Source organism: Zea mays, chromosome 1, assembly GCF_902167145.1.
Source record: "Zea mays cultivar B73 chromosome 1, Zm-B73-REFERENCE-NAM-5.0, whole genome shotgun sequence".
In the NCBI taxonomy this organism is placed as follows: domain Eukaryota; kingdom Viridiplantae; phylum Streptophyta; class Magnoliopsida; order Poales; family Poaceae; genus Zea; species Zea mays.
The window spans coordinates 52750746-52770357 of NC_050096.1; the positions used below are offsets into that span (position 1 = coordinate 52750746).

The 19612-nt window shown below is 44.8% G+C and overlaps 3 protein-coding genes across 4 annotated transcripts; 2 read left to right on the top strand and 1 right to left on the bottom strand.

Annotated features, from left to right (window-relative positions):
• Window positions 1-706: 706 nt before the first annotated feature.
• On the top strand, window positions 707-8418 carry LOC100283111 (Mitochondrial import receptor subunit TOM40-1). The gene is made up of 11 exons (NM_001156013.2): window positions 707-1031; window positions 4392-4473; window positions 4545-4644; window positions 4737-4832; window positions 4927-4977; window positions 5137-5202; window positions 6067-6168; window positions 7509-7577; window positions 7663-7746; window positions 7877-7972; window positions 8080-8418. Exons 1-11 carry the CDS (start codon window positions 830-832, stop codon window positions 8134-8136), a joined length of 1005 nt encoding a protein of 334 aa, NP_001149485.1. The 5' UTR covers window positions 707-829; the 3' UTR covers window positions 8137-8418.
• Window positions 8419-10267: 1849 nt separating this feature from the next.
• On the bottom strand, window positions 10268-11981 carry LOC100502493 (uncharacterized). 2 transcript variants are annotated; one of them, NM_001324018.1, is made up of 2 exons: window positions 11675-11981; window positions 10560-11023 (listed from the first exon to the last, which is right to left on the bottom strand). In NM_001324018.1, exons 1-2 carry the CDS (start codon window positions 11735-11737, stop codon window positions 10589-10591), a joined length of 498 nt encoding a protein of 165 aa, NP_001310947.1. In that variant the 5' UTR covers window positions 11738-11981; the 3' UTR covers window positions 10560-10588. The 2 variants fall into 2 exon arrangements, with proteins under 2 accessions (NP_001183900.1, NP_001310947.1); NM_001196971.1 differs by having other exon boundaries at window positions 10268-11966.
• Window positions 11982-16888: 4907 nt separating this feature from the next.
• On the top strand, window positions 16889-18114 carry LOC100281637 (lipid binding protein). Its single transcript, NM_001154556.2, has 2 exons — window positions 16889-17426; window positions 17852-18114. The coding sequence occupies exons 1-2, from the start codon at window positions 16991-16993 to the stop codon at window positions 17983-17985; spliced, it is 570 nt and encodes a 189-aa protein (NP_001148028.1). The 5' UTR covers window positions 16889-16990; the 3' UTR covers window positions 17986-18114.
• The last annotated feature ends 1498 nt before the right edge of the window (window positions 18115-19612 follow it).

The following is a 19612-nucleotide window of genomic DNA, read 5'->3' on the forward strand; positions in this document are numbered from 1 at the left end:
CTTCCCCCCTTCGCGCTCCGTCTCGCGCCGACCCATCTGGGTTGGGGCACGCGGCGACAATTTACTCGTCGGTCCAGGGACCCCCCGGGTTCGAAACGCCGATACTAATGCTTGCAAAAACCAAGAACGATGTGTCGTGCTTGGGCTGTAGCCTCAGCCCGTATTGCTGACCCGGTCCGACACGATTATATTTTTTATTTTACAAAAAAACAAAAACGTATATACATATACAATTTATATTTAATATTAAAAATATCTGAACATGATGTTCTACTAGTTAGATAACTTCACCTAGTGTCTTTCACCCTCCTTCCATTAGAGCATAGGTTCAAACCCTACGTCTAGCCCTAGCTGTGAGGAGTTATTTGTAAAAAATGACACGGACTGATAGTTGAAACTGATGCTATATTTAAGTATAGTAGAGAATTACCTCTACAAATTTTTAACCTCCCTTAGGGCTAGTTTGGGAACCCAATTTTCCCAAGGGATTTCTATTTTCCCAAGGGATATTAGTTTATTTTCCCTTGGAAAAATAGTAATCCGTTGGGAAAATGGGGTTCCCAAACTAGCCCTTAATATTTATTTTAGTCGGCTATATGTGACAGACAATATAAAGTCCACTACACACTATATTTATTAACCTTAAAAGTGGAATTGGTTCCAATCTCACCCCCCCGCGCGCTGCAGTGTGCAGGCCCTGCCGTCTGCCGCAAAAGAGAGCACTAGGAAAAGAAGTGCTGCGGCGTTGCGAGGTGGGGGACGAGGACGAGGCCAGAACGCCCCAAAACCAAAAACCCCCAGAACCCCGACCTAGGGTTACGCCATCGCCATGGGATCTGTTGCCTCCGCCGCTGTGCCACCACCTCCTCCTCAATCAGCGCTGCCTCAGGCGGGCGCGCCGCCCTACGGGCCCGGGCTCGCCGGGATCCTCCCGCAGATGTCGAAGGGGGAGGAGAAGAAGGATGAGAAGGTGGACTACCTCAACCTCCCCTGCCCCGTGCCCTTCGAGGAGATCCAGCGCGAGGCTCTCAGTTTGTCCCCTTATCCCTCCAGTTTTAACTCCATAACCAGCTAGCGCGTGTGCAGTGCTGCGGCATTGTGTAGTTTTCACTCGGTATGCACTGCCCTTATGATGCTGTTTGGTTCGGGTAAATTGTTTCGTGATCGGTTTACACCGCTATCAAATAACGTTAGTTGTTGTTTGGTTCGGCCAAAATGTTATTGCCTCCCACGGGATCGGATACAAGCCTTCACAACATCGTTACCACATTACCACCGCTCTACCAGCGTAATCAATTACACCTGCACGTTTTTCTCTCCGCTCGTGCATGTTCGAGGTAATCATTGCACCGAAGCATATGCCACCTGCAATTCATTCCATTGCTGTTACCATTCTCGAAGCCAAACCAAACAGCACCACTGATACCTGTGGTAGAATTGGTTTATCGGCAGTGATTGAATTGCTTGATGTGAATCAATTTTAGGCTGCTGCTTTACTTTTACGGGGGTTCATAGTTGGATCTGACAATTCTGGTGCTTCGTTGATTGTCATTTGTAGGCTGCACTGATTATGTGTCTTAGAAATTGCTTGGCCATTTGTATGGCACTAAGTATCTTTGCACTGATTATGTGTCTTAGAAATTGCTTCGTTGAATCAATTTTAGGCTGCTGCTTTACTTTTACGGGGGTTCATAGTTGGATCTGACAATTCTGGTGCTTCGTTGATTGTCATTTGTAGGCTGCACTGATTATGTGTCTTAGAAATTGCTTCGTTGAATCAATTTTAGGCTGCTGCTTTACTTTTACGGGGGTTCATAGTTGGATCTGACAATTCTGGTGCTTCGTTGATTGTCATTTGTAGGCTGCACTGATTATGTGTCTTAGAAATTGCTTGGCCATTTTTATGGCACTCAGTATCTTTGCACAGTGTTCACTGTGCAGCATATTAACTGCTACTGCAGATGCAGTTTTGCTCTAAGACATTTGATTCCGCTACCCTTGCTGTCTCTAGGATTTGGTATTTGCCGAATTATTTATTTAACATTGATATCTTCTCACCACTGTTTTAAAGGCGTCACTTAGGCGTCCAGTCCGTGGTCCAATGCCTAGACGCCTACCTCGCCTAGGCGTCCAGGCGGCGGTCCAACGCCTTGTCTCACCATACCGCTTTAAAAACAATGCTTATCACAAATGTCAGTTATCCATATTTACTGTGCCTCTATCTAGATGACTTATGACTTATTTATTCAGTTTACCAGTTCATTACTCATGCTTTTTATGCACATTCATAAATTGTAAGAAAAATCTTCTTGACATTTTTAGGCCTCCACTCGTGGCACAAGCTGTAGTATCTGAATGCACATCTCAACACGCTCCCCACTCCACATGCACATCAATTAATGCTCTTAATACGTAGTACACTAGATTGCTCCTATGCACACATATGCCTCCTGAAGAGTTTGATGAAGCCCTGGCTTGGAATACGAGCCCTCACCGTCCCATTGTGGCCCAAAGATGCTGGAGGCTGATCTGGAAAATATTTTGGTGGCATGCCATGATGAGACACCCACCAAACAATCCTAGGGATTAAACCCGAGTTGTGGGCTTGTGTCACAAAAATCCTAGAGGCTAATTTGGACATTATTATAAGACTGTCCCCAGCAAGGAACGCTAAAGCGTCCTGTTCGCTAGATTTAGCGTTCGGTGTCGCCTGTAAACGCTCCAGCAGCGCGCACTATCACATTCGGTAAAATACCGGATGCTACAGACGACCGTTAGATATAGAGTGTTCCTGTACGCTCGTATTTTCTCCGTCGCGCTCCCTCCGCCCACGGAGCTCGCACGTGGCGTCAATATCCCGCGCTCCCTGCCGCTTTGGGCTCCTGCTGAGGAGAGTTCTCGCGAAAGAAAAATACATGTTTAATGACATCGATTTCCTCTTGTGCTTATACGATAGATTCTTTTTTGTGCGATATTGAAATAATATATATTAGAAATTTCCGTACATTCTTTTGCTTTTTATGAATGATGACCAATTTCTCCATAGAATGAAAATGTATTGTAAGAAGTATTTTAATTTCATGAAATACACAATTAAAACTATTTTTATAGCCTAAATAGAATTAATTAAACTAGAATATGAATTCTGGCAACACTGTAGATAGAGAACTGAATTTAGGGGACATTGCTGGAGATAGAGAAAATATAGAGAACAAAATTTTTTAGAGGGTGTTGTAAAGTACAAAGATATTACTTTAGGGGACGAAATTTAGAGGACGCTGCTCGAGACAGCCTAAGGGCATGCCACAATGAACACCTTTCAAACAATCCTGATGAGTGATGATTGAACCCAAGCGAGCTGCTTGCTTCACAGGCCATGTTACCCAGCTACTAGCCCATTCTCGATCAGTTTGATAATTGGCATGACCTTCTGATATTCTAAGAGATCAGTATTCTATTATTAGTTAGCTGGTTATACAAAGCAAAATTTAGGTGAAGGGGTAATCTCTGTTTTGCGTCCATGTCCAAACTGCTTTGCTGTTTAGTTCTTACCCACGAGCTTTTATGCACCTTTTCAGACCTCTTATAGATTCTGATGTGCATGGCAACTTGCTTGTGTCCTACTCTAACCTTATGTATTTGACAATGGGCATTGTTTGTACTTTGATAACTGACAGTTAGCTATAAATATAGTTTGATCCCATAAGCTGCCTTTCTGTTTTCCCCAGCTTCAATAAAAATCTTCAGTTTCTTTCTGAACCTTAGTCAAGTTCAGCTGTTCAAGTAGTTTCTATCAAATATTGTTCTATCAGAAAAAAAGATGAGAAGTACTGGAAGCTAAATGATATGATTGAATAGAATGATTGAACTGCAGTAATGTTCAAAATTTAGATTACAATAATAGAATGCCATTTTGAAACATTGTGCACTTGTTGAGTTTCCCTTCAATTAACTGAGGGATATATGCTGTGTTGTTCATTGACTTTTGTGTATGACCAAGCTTCAACTAAATCTTCAGCTTCTCTTTCTTAATCTTAGTCTAGTTCAGCTGTTCAAGTAGTCTCCATCAAATATTGTTCTATCAGAAAAAGACGAGAACCACTGGAAGCTAAATGATATGATTGAATAGAATGATTGAACTGCAATTATGTTCAAAATTGAGATTACAGCAATAGAATGTCATTTTGAAACTTTCTGCACTTGTTGAGTTCCCCTTCAATTAACTGAGGGATATATGCTCTGTCGTTCATTAATGTTTGTGTATGACCAAAGTAATAACAAATCTGTAAATGGTCCAATTGTTGTTTTGTTTTTTTGGTGTGTGCACACTACTGTATAACATTAGTATTGCTTTCGTGATCTCTGCTGACATGTTCCTTTTCCTTTTACAGTGTCTTTGAAGCCTGAACTTTTTGAAGGATTGAGGTTTGACTTCACAAAAGGATTGAATCAGAAGTTTTCTCTTAGCCACAGGTGAGACCATACATAAATGTTAGCAAATATCTTGTGTTATATTTGTCCAGCCCTAACAACATCTTCCACAGCATTTTTATGGGCTCCTTAGAAGTTCCAGCCCAGGCATCTGAAACTATTAAAGTTCCAACTGCACATTATGAATTTGGCGCCAATTTTTTAGATCCAAAGGTTTGTTTCCATGCCATCAATTGTTATTGTGGAATCTTCCATAATGGTGTATTTCTTAACTCGTTTGCTTCTTTGCATGAAACTGCATGTAGTTAATGCTCATTGGAAGGGTGATGACAGATGGAAGGCTTAATGCTCGTGTGAAATGTGATTTGACAGACAATCTGACGTTGAAAGTAAATGCACAGGTAGATGAATCAAAGACTTTATGTTTACTGGTTCATCCTTTCTTTTGTTGATACTTTCCTTTCCTTATTCTACTGATCATTGCCCTTTTCCCAGCTTACCCAAGAGGCACATTACTCACAAGGGATGTTTAACTTCGACTACAAGGTTGTCATTTCTGACAATCCCGTTAATTGTAGTTTTCCAAACTTTCACGATTAATTTTTTATTAGCATTTCTAATAGACAAACTTTTACTTTACTTCTAGGAGTACTTTTATCATACATTTATTAGTTCCTTGCATCAACACTTAACTTATTTGTACAGGGAAGTGACTATCGAGCACAATTCCAAATTGGGAACAATGCATTCTATGGTGCAAATTATATTCAGGTAAACACTTCAGCAATGCATTTTACTTTCTAACTTCCATCTTAATGTTAATGAGTTGTTGTAGAAAGATGGGAAAATGACTCATTTGGTGGTTTAATGCCATGGAGAATTCAGTAGCGTTGGTTTATGTCCTCTGTTCATATTTGTACTTCTTGAAATCTGTTTGAGTTGTATATATCTTTTTCCGTAGGCATTTACTGTTTGAATGCTTAGCTGCTGTCAATTAGCAGGCCTGATGCAGTGGTGAGAGCTGTCTCACTGATTCACCAGGTCGTGGGTTTGAAGCAGCCTCTCCACATTTGCGGGGAAGGCTTGCCTCGATTTATCCCTTTTCGAGACCCCACTCATGTGGGAGCCTCTGTTACTGAGTCTGCCCCCTTTTATTTACTGTTTGAATGCTTAGCTGTCGTCAATTAATTATCTTAGTACCTTGTTGATGTAATGATGTGGATATGCTAATGATTAATTCAGCCTGTGCTATGGGTGTTTAAGCTTTTAGTTTTGAGAACGAATTATATTTGACTAAAGGATGTGTAGAGATGACAACTGAGTAGCTTGCTTCAATGCCAAATCCAAGATGAGTAGGCCATGGTAAAATTTGTGCATTTAGGTTATGCTAGGTTAAAAACTGACTTGTGCTATGCTTTTACATTTCGTACTTTGCTAAGTGCTATGCTCTTTCGTTCATTAAATAATTCTTTATATGTTATTTTCTCTGTATTGAATTGGAGCAGGCGAATTCATGTTCTCTTCCATTAGAATGATGTGCATTTTCTATATGTTAAATTAGTTGCCTTATTCTGGCTATAAAGATTGGTTGGTCATTGTTTAAGCTTTTTCTGATAATGAAATCTTACTTTTCAGAGTGTTACTCCGAACCTATCAATGGGAACTGAAATGTTCTGGCTTGGTCACCAAAGGAAGTCTGGAATTGGTTTTGCCTCTCGCTATAACACAGACAAAATGGTATGGAGCTAGTGGACCCCTTGCTGTTTTGCTTGTTATACAAGTTGACCTTGATATTTGGTAAAAGAATTTCCAGCCTGGCTATTAATTTTAATTTTGCAACATGGGCTGAACTTGTTATTGACTTAAGTTAAGCACCTAGCTTCATTTTCCCCATATGTTGTTTGAATTTGTGTCTTGTCTGTGCTGCCTTTGTTTTGAAAGTTTGTGAGATCTTTGAGACTTCTGTTAGAAACAACTAGAAGCCTTTTCTTGAAGTTACATAGGAGTGCAAAGGACTAATTTATTGTCATCATGTCGCTGAACACCAGAAGACACAATGACACAATTGGTGTTCCCTTTTGATGTCAACATTGTGATTGGTGTTATGGTGTTTGATATGGTCTCCTGGGGGCGCCGCCCATGGTACTAGAAGAGGACCTAGCCTGCTTGCCTGCGACACACGATGCATAAAGCTGCCTGCCTCCCTCTATAGACCAGCCACCCAATAACCTACTAACAAATCTTATCGAAGCAACCAATTAACTCTTATCTGGTAACAATCCTGAAACAAACTGCCAAAGTAATGGCTTGTGGACCAAGGTGATTGCACGGCACCTGGGCCACCTGGGTGGATGCTGCTGCCCCATGCCCCCATGTCCTGCGGCCTTCATGCCAGCAGTGTCATATCTGAAGGACCTGAGTACATGCCTACCTGAACAATGATTGATTGTTGGTTTGACCAGTTGACCCAAAGAGTCACAATCACAAACATGGGCTAGCTTATGCCATTGCATCACATGCTTAGTGACAAAGGATGAGTAGATTGCCTTAATGTCCACCTTTCCCCCTTAGCTTGGCAGTGAACTGATTGGAAAATGGAACTCAACATCAAGAAACGAGCATAAGAACATAAAAAAAAATTCGTCGGGGGTGGTAAGACCACCCTTGCGGAACTATATTTATAGAAGACCACGGCAACGGTTCCGGCCGAGAAATCCCCGAACCATGACGTTCTATCACTAATGGGCGGCCAGGTCAAGCTGCCCACTCTGCAAAGGCCCATCCAGGCCCGAGGGTGGTGCACAGTCGAGTCGTAACCCGAGAGCGGACAAGGAACAAGGGGATTTTTTTGTGCAGGGCCAGGGATCGACCCCGTGACCTGGCGAAAGGGACCCTGCCACCTTCACCACTGGGGTATTACCCCATCTGCACGAGCATAAGAACATCATTTCGTCATTGTTCAGCTCACAGAGATTTACTTGAATGGCTTCCTTAAGTGCACACTTTTGTTCTACCTAGAACCTGAGTTGCTTTTAAGAATGCAACACAATCACTATTTTCTGTTATAAACATTTCAGGTGGGCACTCTACAGGTCGCAAGCACTGGAATAGTTGCCTTAAGTTATGTCCAGAAGATTTCCGAGAAGGTTGACTTCCACCATGACAGCAATATGCTTTCACATGCTGTGTTGGCTGCTTATTGCCTTACTCTATGGTTACCCTTATTTGCAGGTTTCCCTTGCGTCTGACTTCATGTATAACCATATGTCAAGAGATGTAACTGCCAGCTTTGGTTATGATTACTTGCTTAGGCAGGTCAGTGTTTATAGATGTTTTACATTTCAGATAGCATTGCATTAGCTATTGAGCTCCTCCAAGTAGTGTATCTTTTCACCATTTTTATTTGTATAATTGAATGTTCTTGTGGAAATAAATTCTGTTGCAGTGCCGCCTAAGAGGCAAAATAGACTCGAATGGTGTTGTTGCCGCATACTTGGAAGAGAGGTTGAACATGGGTGTCAACTTCCTTCTATCTGCTGAGGTAAGCATCAGTTCCAGGGAACATTGTTTCTTTTCCCCATTGCACTCTTTGAATGAGCAAGAGGTAAGGCCTTTGTAATTTATCAACGTTGCAATTTCACGTTGCAGATTGACCATTGTAAGAAGAACTACAAGTTTGGTTTTGGAATGACCGTAGGAGAGTAATTCTGCCAAAACAATTGCTGTGAGCGCACATGAGATACTTATGCAGTCGGCTTCGCGCGTATGTTGACTTGTTAAAGATATTTCAGGTCTCAGTTTTGACTGATCAGGTTTTGCCATTGCGCCGTGGAAAAACACAGGCCGTTGCTGCTTTACAGGGTTTTGTATTTCAGTGTTTTTTCAGCTACTTGAGCATGGGGGCCATGATTCTTTGTTCATCTTGGATGTAACTAGCTGATTGGTGTTCCAACAATGTTGTATTGGCGGAACAATTTTTACCTTTTTAAATCACTACCAATCCACCTCACTAGGCCTTTTCTGTAACATCATACACGAGCCGTACGATTTCAAAGCATATCACCATTTAGCACTTGACATATTTGATGCTGTCATGTGCTTTTGTTCATCCATTGCAAGTAAGAAAGTTCAAATCGTTTTTTACACAAGTTCTTGCTGCATAAATGAGAATGTGGAATCATTATACTAGAAAGAATTAGCGCGTGTTTGGTGCTCTGGAACCATCCTGGCCGGTGGTGTGCATGAACCAGCCGTTAGGTTTCCTGCAGGGACGCCAGGTTCTGGCTGAGGCTGACCGTGTGCAAGTCGCCCTGTTGAGTACGGCTCCTGACAAATGCAGATGGTTTTCGTTTCTCTTGACCCTTACTCGCGTGTGCGCTTTGAGCAACCAAACAAACTGGTAAGGCTGTCTTCAGCGAGATACTCTAATGATGTATTAATATGTAGTTAGTGTCTGTTAAATGATTTTAATTTACTTAAAAATAGATCAAGGTTTGAGGCATGATATGGTAAATTATAGATGCATGAATTGTCGGATTACATGAAAATATAATAAACTTTAATAGCTTTTAAGCTCCGGAAGTAAGTATTCATCCAAACAATCAAACTTCTCTAATAGGCCAGACAACCATAGAGAGGTTGCATATTATCAGCCAGAGCAACAGGCTTGACTAGGCCTGCTAATGGCAAAAAATCAAACCCATGCCTAACTCATACCTAAATCTAGTAACTTTGATATTCATCCCATATACACCCAAAAATATAAAAAGAAAATTAAACCCAACCCATCCAATAATATTATTGACCCTAAACTAACCCGTAATTGGATGGAACCCATGAAAAACTTGTGGGTTAAGATTGTTGTCTCACATCAAGCCAACTGGCAACTGCACACACTGATACACAGTGACAATTTCACAAGTAGCTTCAGTGGCATAATAAACAGAGTTGCATACACAATGACAAATTTGGTCGATGAACATATAGGTCTCGAGAGAATAACAAAAAAACATCTGTTAAAGATCCTTAATGAACAATAATCTTTTTGTGGTAAGAAACATAAACTAGCAGCAGTGAAAAGAGTCTCTGATCAAGCTCGAAGTTAGCAACAGTGGAAGAGCACATCTAGGTAGCATCAGAAGCCCACCGAACGACGCATAAATCTCTCTAGGAGTGAAAAGAAAAACATCATGTGAGAAAAACAACATATTGAATTAATGAGCAAAAGTCCATGTTGTACAAGTTGGGAGAAACGCGATGAATGGCAAAAATGAAAAATGGTTCCAGTACACGACAATTCTGAATTTCTGACCATTTGTCGTTTCAACTAACAATATTTCGAACAGTGGGTAAATTGTACTCAAGAAAAAGGAAAAATATTTTGAATTTGCACATCTATGTGACTCGCCGAACACCTCTCATCCGCATAAACAACAAATCAGCATCAAAACCACATCGCATTGCAATCTTAACGACCTCACAAACAGTAAAACAACACAATTCGCAATAGGAAAAAAGCGCGCCAAAAGCATTCGACTCCATTACTCCAGTGAGCACCAACACCTGGATACATCGCTAGTGCTAGATCCTCAAGCACACAATTGATTTGCCAATTTTTATTTCTTAGAGCTTGATGGATACAATACATAACACATTATGCAAAAACAAATGAGATGTTGGACTTCTATGTGTTGAGAATACTTTTGTAGCTTCCTCAAATGCCCCCAAGAAACTCTCCAATCGCCTCAGAATTTGTCCACTCTTCATCATCTGGTGAAGGCTCAAGTTGTTCCTCAGCATATCTCTTCAAGACAACTTTGTACTCAATGGCCTCCATAATCATGTTGTGTGTCGAATTGCAACAATTTGGAACATCAAGAATTAATCCAGCCTTTGAAGGAAATCCAGACCTCTCAGCAATCTCATTAAAAGCTTGTATGCGAGAGGGTGATATTTTACAACTTTGAATGCAATAGTCTTCTTTTTTCAAGATAAAGTTTGCATCAATGTAGTGGGTTGTCAAGCAAAGATAACCCAACTTCTGATTTGAGGTCTAAAGATCAGATGTCAAGCAAATCTGAGAGTTAAGACTCTGTAGCTCATTCCTTAGCTCTTGCCACATCATCTTGAATATGGTAATACAATCATTTCTCATTGTCTAAGGCCCAACACCGCTAAACGATGGTTGCAATGACTCCATCCACGGGGCAAAGAACGGATCATCAAACTTGTTGAATGCGACCTCGGCACTGATGCACCACTTAACCATGCACTCATGAGTCTTTCGAGGGTCAAACACAAATGAACCTTCTCCTGGCTTTTTTCTCATTGTAGCAATGAATCGCTTGCGGTCCTCAACTAGAATTTTAGGACATGTATCCGCAACATGGTTTCTAAGGCTATTTGTGCATGAATTCCTTTTCCTTGTCAGCTTCGTCCCACAGTATTTGCAAATAGCCTTCATCACTCCATCAACCTCAACTAACTCCTGTTGAAAATACTCCCAAACCTTTGTCGTTCTGGTTGACATTTGCACCGAATGGTAATCCGAGGTGATATTAGTACTTGAACCCTCACATACCCCTAAATCCATCTATGTTTAAAAGAAAACTAAACAAAGTTAACAATTCAATTAACAAGGATAAACATACAAAAAGGCTAGGAAGCGGAGGGGCATTCAAAATACTCATTCACCGCTATTGATACAATATAGGTATTAAAATGCATGCCATAAGCAACATCGTATGCAATATATAACTATAAGCCATCTATCAGAACTTGCCAAATTGTATAATAACTACATATTGATTACATAGATGAACTAGTTAGATGCTAGACTGCATAAAAGCTACGCAGAAATCTTAATGCTCTAGTAAGTAAAATAAAGAAATGCATATACCCAATGAGAGGCTAAACAGATGCACTTAGAAACATGATTAAGCATTTCTTATAAGCAACAAACAAAATGTGTGGCACCTAGCTTTATTCCATACTTACTCCTATATATAATGCAAGATTCGAGCTCGTCCAAAAAAGAACAGAACTACAGATCGAGAAAAGAACGCTAGAATTGAAAGCACTAATTAAAGCAGACAACATAGAAGTTTGGGTAAATCATACAACAGAGGTATCAGGCGTCCGACGCAAGCAGATTAGGCATAAATGCCAATTTACCAGACTACTCGAGATGCCATAAATTAAAGAAGCAGGTGATGAAAGGAAGCTTAATCTCTCGCATGCTTACATGGCTGAATGGCTGAGCGATTGGCGACTTGGCCAAAACTCGGTGGTCGGAGCCGAGGGGCATAGGCAGGGGCAGCCGGGCGAGGGCTGGAGGGCGACTCCCCTGGTGTCAGGCCCACAGACTCGGTATGGAGCGGCGTCGCGCTGTGCCCGTGGATGATGGCGTCGACGACAGCGAACGGGAAGGAGACGAAGCTACATCCGTGGGAGATGGCGTCGCCGCCGCGCTGCGCTCGTGGTTGAAGCAGTCACCCACTCGCCTAGGTCGAGCGCTCTGGACCTTTGGCCTTTGGGTCTGTCCGTCTGTGTCTAGGTCTCTCGGTGAACGGTTGGTCTATGTCTCACCATTAGCAGGCATATTGGTGACTTGGTGAACACTTGATCGGTGAGTTACTAATTGAACCCGAATGGGTAAATGCCCACGGAGCATACCATCACTACAAACTCATCTAAACCTATGGATATAAAATGTTTCCACCCATAATATAAAGTTGTAACACCCTGAATTTGGGGTATAAAATTTCTTTCTAATTATCAACCAAATTCAGGTGTTACTCTTCTCTCACTCTCTAGTTTCTCTCTTTTTCTTTTGTTAGACTTAGCTTAATTAGTGGAGTATTATTTATTTTATTTTGTCAAAACCATATGAGTCATGAAGTGTTGCATCATGTTGAGCCTCAAATATTCTTTGAATTGTTACACATGTTTGATTTAGTTTGAATTTGAAACTTAGTTTGAATTTGAATTGAAAACCCTAGAGAAAATAAATAGAAAAGACATTAGAAATTCCCTAAAAAGATAAAAACTCAATTCGGCACAGCTAGCCCAGGCCGACCCAACCACCCCCGCGCGCGCCAGCGCCCGACCGCGCTGACCGGCGGGGAAGCGCTCTCTCCCCTCTCTCCCTCCCGCTGCCCGGTGGGCCAGTCCTGTCGGCGCCGATTCTCTTGCGCTTGCGCCCCTTCTTTCCCACTATGTGGTGGGCCCTTTCCGTCAGTGTTGACCGCCCTTTTGTGGATTTCCCTCTCGCTGCCCCGTGGATCCCACCCATCAGCCCCCTCGACCGTCCCTAACCTCTCGCCCACGCCCCCCCCCCACCGTGGACGCGCCCACGACCGCGCGTTCTCTGGCCACGTTCTCACGCCCGTGCCTCTTTAGAAGCCCGCAACACCGCTCGCCCCCCCGTACATTTGTACCTCCAGCCGAGCTCTCTCGCCCTGCGCACGCAACAAGGTCGTCTGCCGCCGCTCACCGAAGTTCACCGCACGTTCCGCGACCGGCGTTGAGCCTTTGTCGCACCCGTTTCCTCGGTAAGCTCCGCCACACCACCAGTAGCTCGGGACACCCCTCGGTTCGCCCCTAACCCCTCTGGTTTGTTTGGTCCTCGTTCACCGGAGTCTTCCCCGTGCAGTCGGAGTTCGCCGCCGTCGACCTGAGACTCTACCGCATCCCCGTCGTTCCCCAAGCGCTCCGGAGCTCGCCCTCGAGGTGAGCAACCTACCCATACCTTTATTGCGCCAAGTACCGCCTAGTGCCTGCGAAATTCTTTGCCGGAGTTGATCCGCGCCGTATTCTGTGCCCTCTGTTGCCCCCATGCCGGTTTTGCGCCCATGGCTGGGTTCGCCAGATCACCCTGAGCACGCTCGAGCTATTCCCCAAACCACTGGAGCCCCGCCGTGGCCATCCCCCTCGTCTCCGGCGAGACCTCGCCGCGGAGTCGAGCGGCACTGCCCTCATCCGTAAAACCTTACCGGTGTTGATCTCCACCGTCTGATCCTGATCGCGCGGTATAGATCACCGAGTACCGGTTCGCACCTGCGCGCCTTGTCCCTAGGCCTGCCAGTCAGTGCCTGCGCCCCTAGCGCTGGGCCCGACTAGTCAGCCCGCAGTTTCCCTCTGGTCGTTGACAACCGTCCCTGCCTGTCAGTCGCGCCTGTGCGCGCGTCTGCGGATCTAATCCTGGCCGTTGCTCGCTGATCCAATGGCCGAGACCACCCCGTACCCCTTCGCGTGTAACTTTAGCTTAAGAGACCCTCGGGTTTTAGAGAATTAACCTGTTGTCCCGAGTTTTAGCGTGCAGACCCCTGATTTCTTTTAAACAGCCCCCTGTGCTTTTAAAAAATTACAAAATTAGACCTAATTTCATATTTTAAACTTCAAAACTTGTTTATTTCATATTTTTTCATATGAACTCCAAATTTAGTGGTCCAGCGGCGCATTAGACAGTCTGATGCCGCCTGGTGACCGTTGGCCAGGCACACGTGCCGTACGTTGATCGGGCGGCCGACCGTTGGCCAGGTGCGCGACTGGCCCACCGTACAGTCTGGTGAATTTTAGTCGCGACGCCCAAGGTTTTTCCCGAGAGCGGTCAGTTTGTTGAGGCGCCAGCCTACGCACCGGATAGTCAGGTACACCGAACATTTAGGAGGGCTTTTGAGCGGCTTCGGTTTTGCTAGAGCCCTCTTAAATGCGCTGTAAAAAATGGCTCCACGACAGGAGCTGAATGTGAAGGAGCTCAATGAGAACGATAGCCATTTTGAGGGCGAGAGCGAGAGCCCAAAAATATGGCTTCGAATGGCTCCGGCACCAGGTGTCCGCTTGGCAACACGTCTGTCGTTCCTTGAGCTTCTGCCGGTCGGAGCACAGCGCAGTCTGCCGCTCCATCGGGCCTGTTTGGTTCAGCTTTTTTCTAAACAGTTTTTCTGAAAATCTGATTGTGGGGAGAATCTGACTGTGGGGTGAATCTGAGTATCATTAGAATTACGTGTGGAGGAAGATAAAATTGTTCATATGGCTTAGGATCTAGAAAGTGACGGATTCCTACTATTACAACGACTCAACCGATTATGTGTTTATATTGATTTTGGATGGTTTTTGCTCCCAACGAATTTTATAAAAGCTGGCTGAAAAGCTGAGCGTTTGACAGTCCGCATCAAAAGCTGCTGGAAACCGAAACAAACAGGGCCGATATCGTCACCTCCCACACGCTGCCCCTCGCCCATGATCTCCTCGCCATCCACGGGCACTATAGCTCCATCACCTCCCACACGTCGCCCCTCGCCAGGATCAGTATGACACTGTATGATGAAGTGGAAAATCCACAAACGAGAACGTGTGCAGTATGCTCGAGCTCACCATCAGTGGCGTACAGTATGTCAGTATGCATAAGACGTGTACGTACAAATGTCTACCAAAGGCACTAGACATTTGAGTCATATGTTAGATAAAAAAAGTATTGGAGGAGTTGGTTTACGAAACGATTTATAAAAAATAGCTCTGGTGGAGCTATTTTTAGTGTCGAAGCCGGAGCTATTTTTAGAGCAGCTGAATGCCAAACAAGCCCCTTGTGTGTAGGGATGAAAACGGTTTTGGAATTTTTCGGAATTCCGGAAACCGATTTCGAAATTTTTCGATCGGATTCACCGGTAACGGTATTTTTCGAAAACGGAATCGGTTTTCGGAATTTTCTATCGGAATCGGTACGGAATCGGCGTGGTGTTTTACCGACCGTTTCCATCGGTTACCTGTTTTTGTCGGAAATTACCGGAATTGTCTCTCGGAAATTTCCGGAATTGTGTCTCGGAATTTTTTTCGGAATTTTCCAGCATGTGATTTTTTCGCATCGCCTATACATTTTTGGATAAGGATTACTTATTTTTGTATTTTTTGGACGCTTTAAGATTTATTTAGGGTTAGATGTTGTTGGAAGGCAGTTGAGATTAACGATTTGGTCTCTCGAACGAATCCACCATTTTCTATGCATATGTTATGTATTAGTAATATATAATGATAGAGAGCCGACAGTCTGTCTTTTTCACACACTAGATTTTAGGGTTTTCTTGTGAGGCTATGAAAAAAACCTTTATGTGAGGAAAAAATATTTCATGAGTAAGCATGCCATGTCAACTAAATCGAGTGGATATTGTGAATTGTGAACTTTGAGTCTGTGAACTTGTGATCTTTATGAACTTGTTATATTGTGAACTTGTGATCTTTGTAAACTTTTTATATTATAAATTTGTGATCCTTGTGAACTTGTTATATCATGAATTGTGAACTTGTGGTATTTATGATCTTTTGTCAATTTTGTTTTATTGTGAAGTTTGATATGTTTACCGATCGTATTTTAGATTTCGACCGTTACCGGTGTATTTTCCGCACCGAACTTTCGTTTCCGATGTTTTCGAAATACCGATATCGTTTCCGTTTCCGGAGTTACCGTTTTCGATTTTGTTTCCGATAAAAAATATGAAAACGGTAATGGTTTTAGTGTTTACCGACTGTTTCCGACCGTTTTCATCCCTACTTGTGTGTACGTGCTAAGCGGAATCGGATCCTACAATCATGGCGCTATCGTGCCTTGACGATCCTTATGCTCAATGGTGTAGTTTTTTTCCCTGATGGCTGGACTCAAAAGAGGACTTGCATACCCTTGTGTGTTCCCAAGGAACATAATTGATTAACTTGGGTTTGCAAAGCGTTACGGCAATGTTTGTTTAGGACACAGCTACGGCGGCAAGGTTTATTGGAGGGAGCGGCTTGTCATGGCCCTACCATTTCCCAACCGTTGGCCGTTAGGCAAGAACGCTATCGTCACGACAACCCAGCTTAGCGTTGCCCAGACATCCCCATCACTCGCTCGGCCTACACACGAGCACAGACTAGAGATGGCAATGAGTACCCGCTACCCGAAACCCGGTGGGTTTTTGCTCTATTAGGGTATGGATTTGAGTCAATTTCTATATACATGGGTTTGTTAATGGGTTCAAATGGAAACCCAACGGGTACGTGGGCATGGGTTTGTTCTTCCACTACTCATACCCGCAAACCCATGGGTTTTTAAAACCCGCCTTAAAATCATCATTCCTTATAAATATGTCTCATAATATTATTAATTGAATATGTTCTAATTGAAATAAACTTCATGTAACAGATTTTAAGCTAAAATTAGTTATTACTTGTTCCTTTTATCCTAGCTTCTTAATGTATTAATTGTTATTTACATGATGAATTATTTTTTATGTTGATCTTAGTGGGTATGGGAAACCCGTTGGGTACCCGAAACCCGCATGGGTATGAGTTTGGGCAAAATTTTATATCCGTTATGGGTATGAGTTTTTTAGCGGGCGTATTTTTTCTTCGCGGGTATGGGTTTGGGCCAGTAATACCCAGCGGAGCACTGACGCACAAATGGACACACAGGCGCACGCTGAGCAGTGATCTCCCCATCCCTTCCCCACATGTCAAACAGAGCACAGACCACAGCCTCCTCCGGAAAGCAGGAATCCCAAGAAGCAGCGACGGCGACGGCGACGCCATGGCTCTACTAACGGCGCCACCCGCGGCGCTGGTCGTCCTCGCCGTGGCGGCGGCGCTGCTGGCCCTGCTGCCGCGAGGGAGCGCGCAGATATCAGCACCGCCGGCGGGCGCCCCCGCGCCGTCGTCGTCGCTGGACTGCGCGGGCGCGCTGCTGAACCTGACGCCGTGCCTGACGTACGTGGAGCGCCGCAGCGCGCTGACGCGCCCGGAGAAGGGCTGCTGCGGGGCGCTCGCGGCCGTCGTGGGCGGCGACGACGCCGCCTGCCTGTGCGCGCTCCTGGCCGGGAACGGCGTCCGCGTCGACACCGTGCGCGCGCTCGCGCTGCCCACCATCTGCCGCGTGGACGCGCCTCCGCCCAGGCTCTGCGCCGCGCTCGGCATGCCCGTCGCCGAGCCGCCGGGCGGAGCCGCCGCGGACGCGCCGATGGACTCAGGTACGTACTTACACTACACGGCGCGCTCTGGTCTGCCGGTTTTCGATAAGCTCGCGTTCTACAATGATGTGGGCTGCCTGCCTCTGCCTGGTGGGAATTAGCGACCGATTAATAAACAACTTTGAAGGCGTCGTAGGTACTCTAGGGAACTATCTTGTCAACTCTGCGTGATTTGCCTGCCTAGACTAGATTCTCTCGGGTACGGTACCTCAAAGCTTGCGATACTGTCTATTGGTTGTATTGTATTTGTAGGCGTAGCTAATAAAAACTACATTATATTGGCTGGATTGTATTTGTACGTCGTGAAACCTTGCGATACTGTGCACTGCTGCACTGGTAACAAAAGCAGTGGACTAATCAACCCCCTCCCCCACGCGCGCGCGTCCTGCCAAAGATGTCGGCACTGACAAGATCTCTCACCGCAGGGTCCGACGCGCCGTCGACCACACCGGCAACGGCGGCCGCGAACGGCGGTCCGGGGGCCTCGAGACGGCCGTACATGGTGGCTGCTCTCTCGCGCGGCTGTCTCGTCGTCATCCTCTCCACGCTGCTGCTGTAACTCTCGTAGGCGGCACGGCGCTCTCGGCACCACGCACCGTAGAGCTGCCGCGCATCTGTACAGGTGTAAATGTACACACGCGTTCCGCCGGTGATGGAATCAATTCGGGCGTCCCGTCCATGCCATCAACGTCCGTACCCAGTTGCTGTGAAAATGCCTTTTTGGCTGATCGCGGCGCCAGCCCCCAGCCGGCCCCGGACCCAGGCCAGGCAAACATCAAATCAGCACAGCGGCGATAGATGCGAACGTCCCGGCCGACAGCCGCAGGACGCAAAAGCGCGGGCGTCTGACGTGCCGAGACGCGTGAAATCGTTGAAAGGCGGCTTGCGGGCACGCGGCGGTTGATGCCTCGCGCGCCCCGGCGCCGTTTCTACGACACGCAGGCTGGCTGGAGGCCCTCCCTCCATGCGGCTCGCCGCGCGTACACGGGCTACGTGTGACGACGACCGACGACGACGAGCTTCCTTTTCCTCTGCTGGTGCCGGGGTGCGTGTGTCCGTATGGCACGGCCCGCAAGGCCGCAAGGGTACTGCATACGGGACTGGCCGCTGGTGGCACCGTCGTGTGACCTGTCTCTCGCCCGTGGCTGTCCTGGCCGCGCCCAGTGGGGCTCGCCGGCGGGTGGATTCTCGCTGTCGAGCTTGAGGCTAATGAGCTGGCTACGTTCGTCGGCCTGCCGTCTGCTCCAACTGATTGATTGCCCTGTTTGTTCTTTGCCTAAATTGACGACCACGTGACTGGTTCAACCCTTCCGCCGCACCCTCGGGTGCATGGATGCGATTTTAGTTTTTCATATAATTCACAAAAAATTAATCATAGCTAAAATTTTATTATTATTTTTTCAAAATTTAATATCAAATCTAGTTTATTTTTCGCCGGTTTTAAAATATTTTTAGATTTAACAAATATGTATTTATAAATTTATGGTCAGATTATTGTCATACTTATATTTAAAACTTTCATATCAAAGTGAGCACGAATTTACAGAAAGTAGATTGATTAAAAGACGATATAAAGGTACGAAAGTCTTTTTTTCACCGAGTGCTGATAATGAAATATGGGTAGACTGTCTATTCATTTCAAAAAGTGATGGACATGCGTGCAAACTTTAAAAACACAAGTAAAAATAAAATTATATCTCGAGTAAGAACAATCCTTCAATTCGATACTACGAATAGTATCGTAAATTTTCAAAAGAAAAGAGTATAGGACACTAGAACCAATCCATCCAGTCACAAAGCCCTCGCCCCCACGGCCACGGCCCACGAACTCAAACAGTATTTCGCGCGTCACGAATCCACAGGAAGCAGGCCGAATCGGGGTGACAGTGTTGTGCAGTTGCGTTACAGCATGCAGGCCCGGCATTCAGCCTTAAAGCTATTTGGGAGAGAGAAAATCGAAGCTAGATTGGAGAGACTAAAATTGTCTTATTATTCAATTTTGAATAAGAAATAATTTTAATCCTTCCAATCTACTTCGTTTTTTCTCGCTCTCAAACTAGTCATGGTGCTGGTTCGGTGACCAGAGAAATGGAGGGGCTAAGACAGAAATTCCCTTTCTATTTAATGCCATTGCACAATGATGGTCATTGATTGCACTACAAAATGGTAGTGCAAGGATCAAATGT

Coding starts and splice junctions, on each gene's coding strand:
- LOC100283111 (NM_001156013.2), top strand. CDS start 830: ATGGGATCTGTTGCCTCCGCCGCTGTGCCACCACCTCCTCCTCAATCA. Junction 4,474..4,544: donor AAGTTTTCTCTTAGCCACAG/GTGAGACCATAC, acceptor CATCTTCCACAG/CATTTTTATGGGCTCCTTAG. Junction 7,747..7,876: donor ATGATTACTTGCTTAGGCAG/GTCAGTGTTTAT, acceptor ATTCTGTTGCAG/TGCCGCCTAAGAGGCAAAAT.
- LOC100502493 (NM_001324018.1), bottom strand. CDS start 11,737: ATGCCCCTCGGCTCCGACCACCGAGTTTTGGCCAAGTCGCCAATCGCT. Junction 11,024..11,674: donor TCGCTCAGCCATTCAGCCAT/GTAAGCATGCGA, acceptor TTTTAAACATAG/ATGGATTTAGGGGTATGTGA.
- LOC100281637 (NM_001154556.2), top strand. CDS start 16,991: ATGGCTCTACTAACGGCGCCACCCGCGGCGCTGGTCGTCCTCGCCGTG. Junction 17,427..17,851: donor GGACGCGCCGATGGACTCAG/GTACGTACTTAC, acceptor CTCTCACCGCAG/GGTCCGACGCGCCGTCGACC.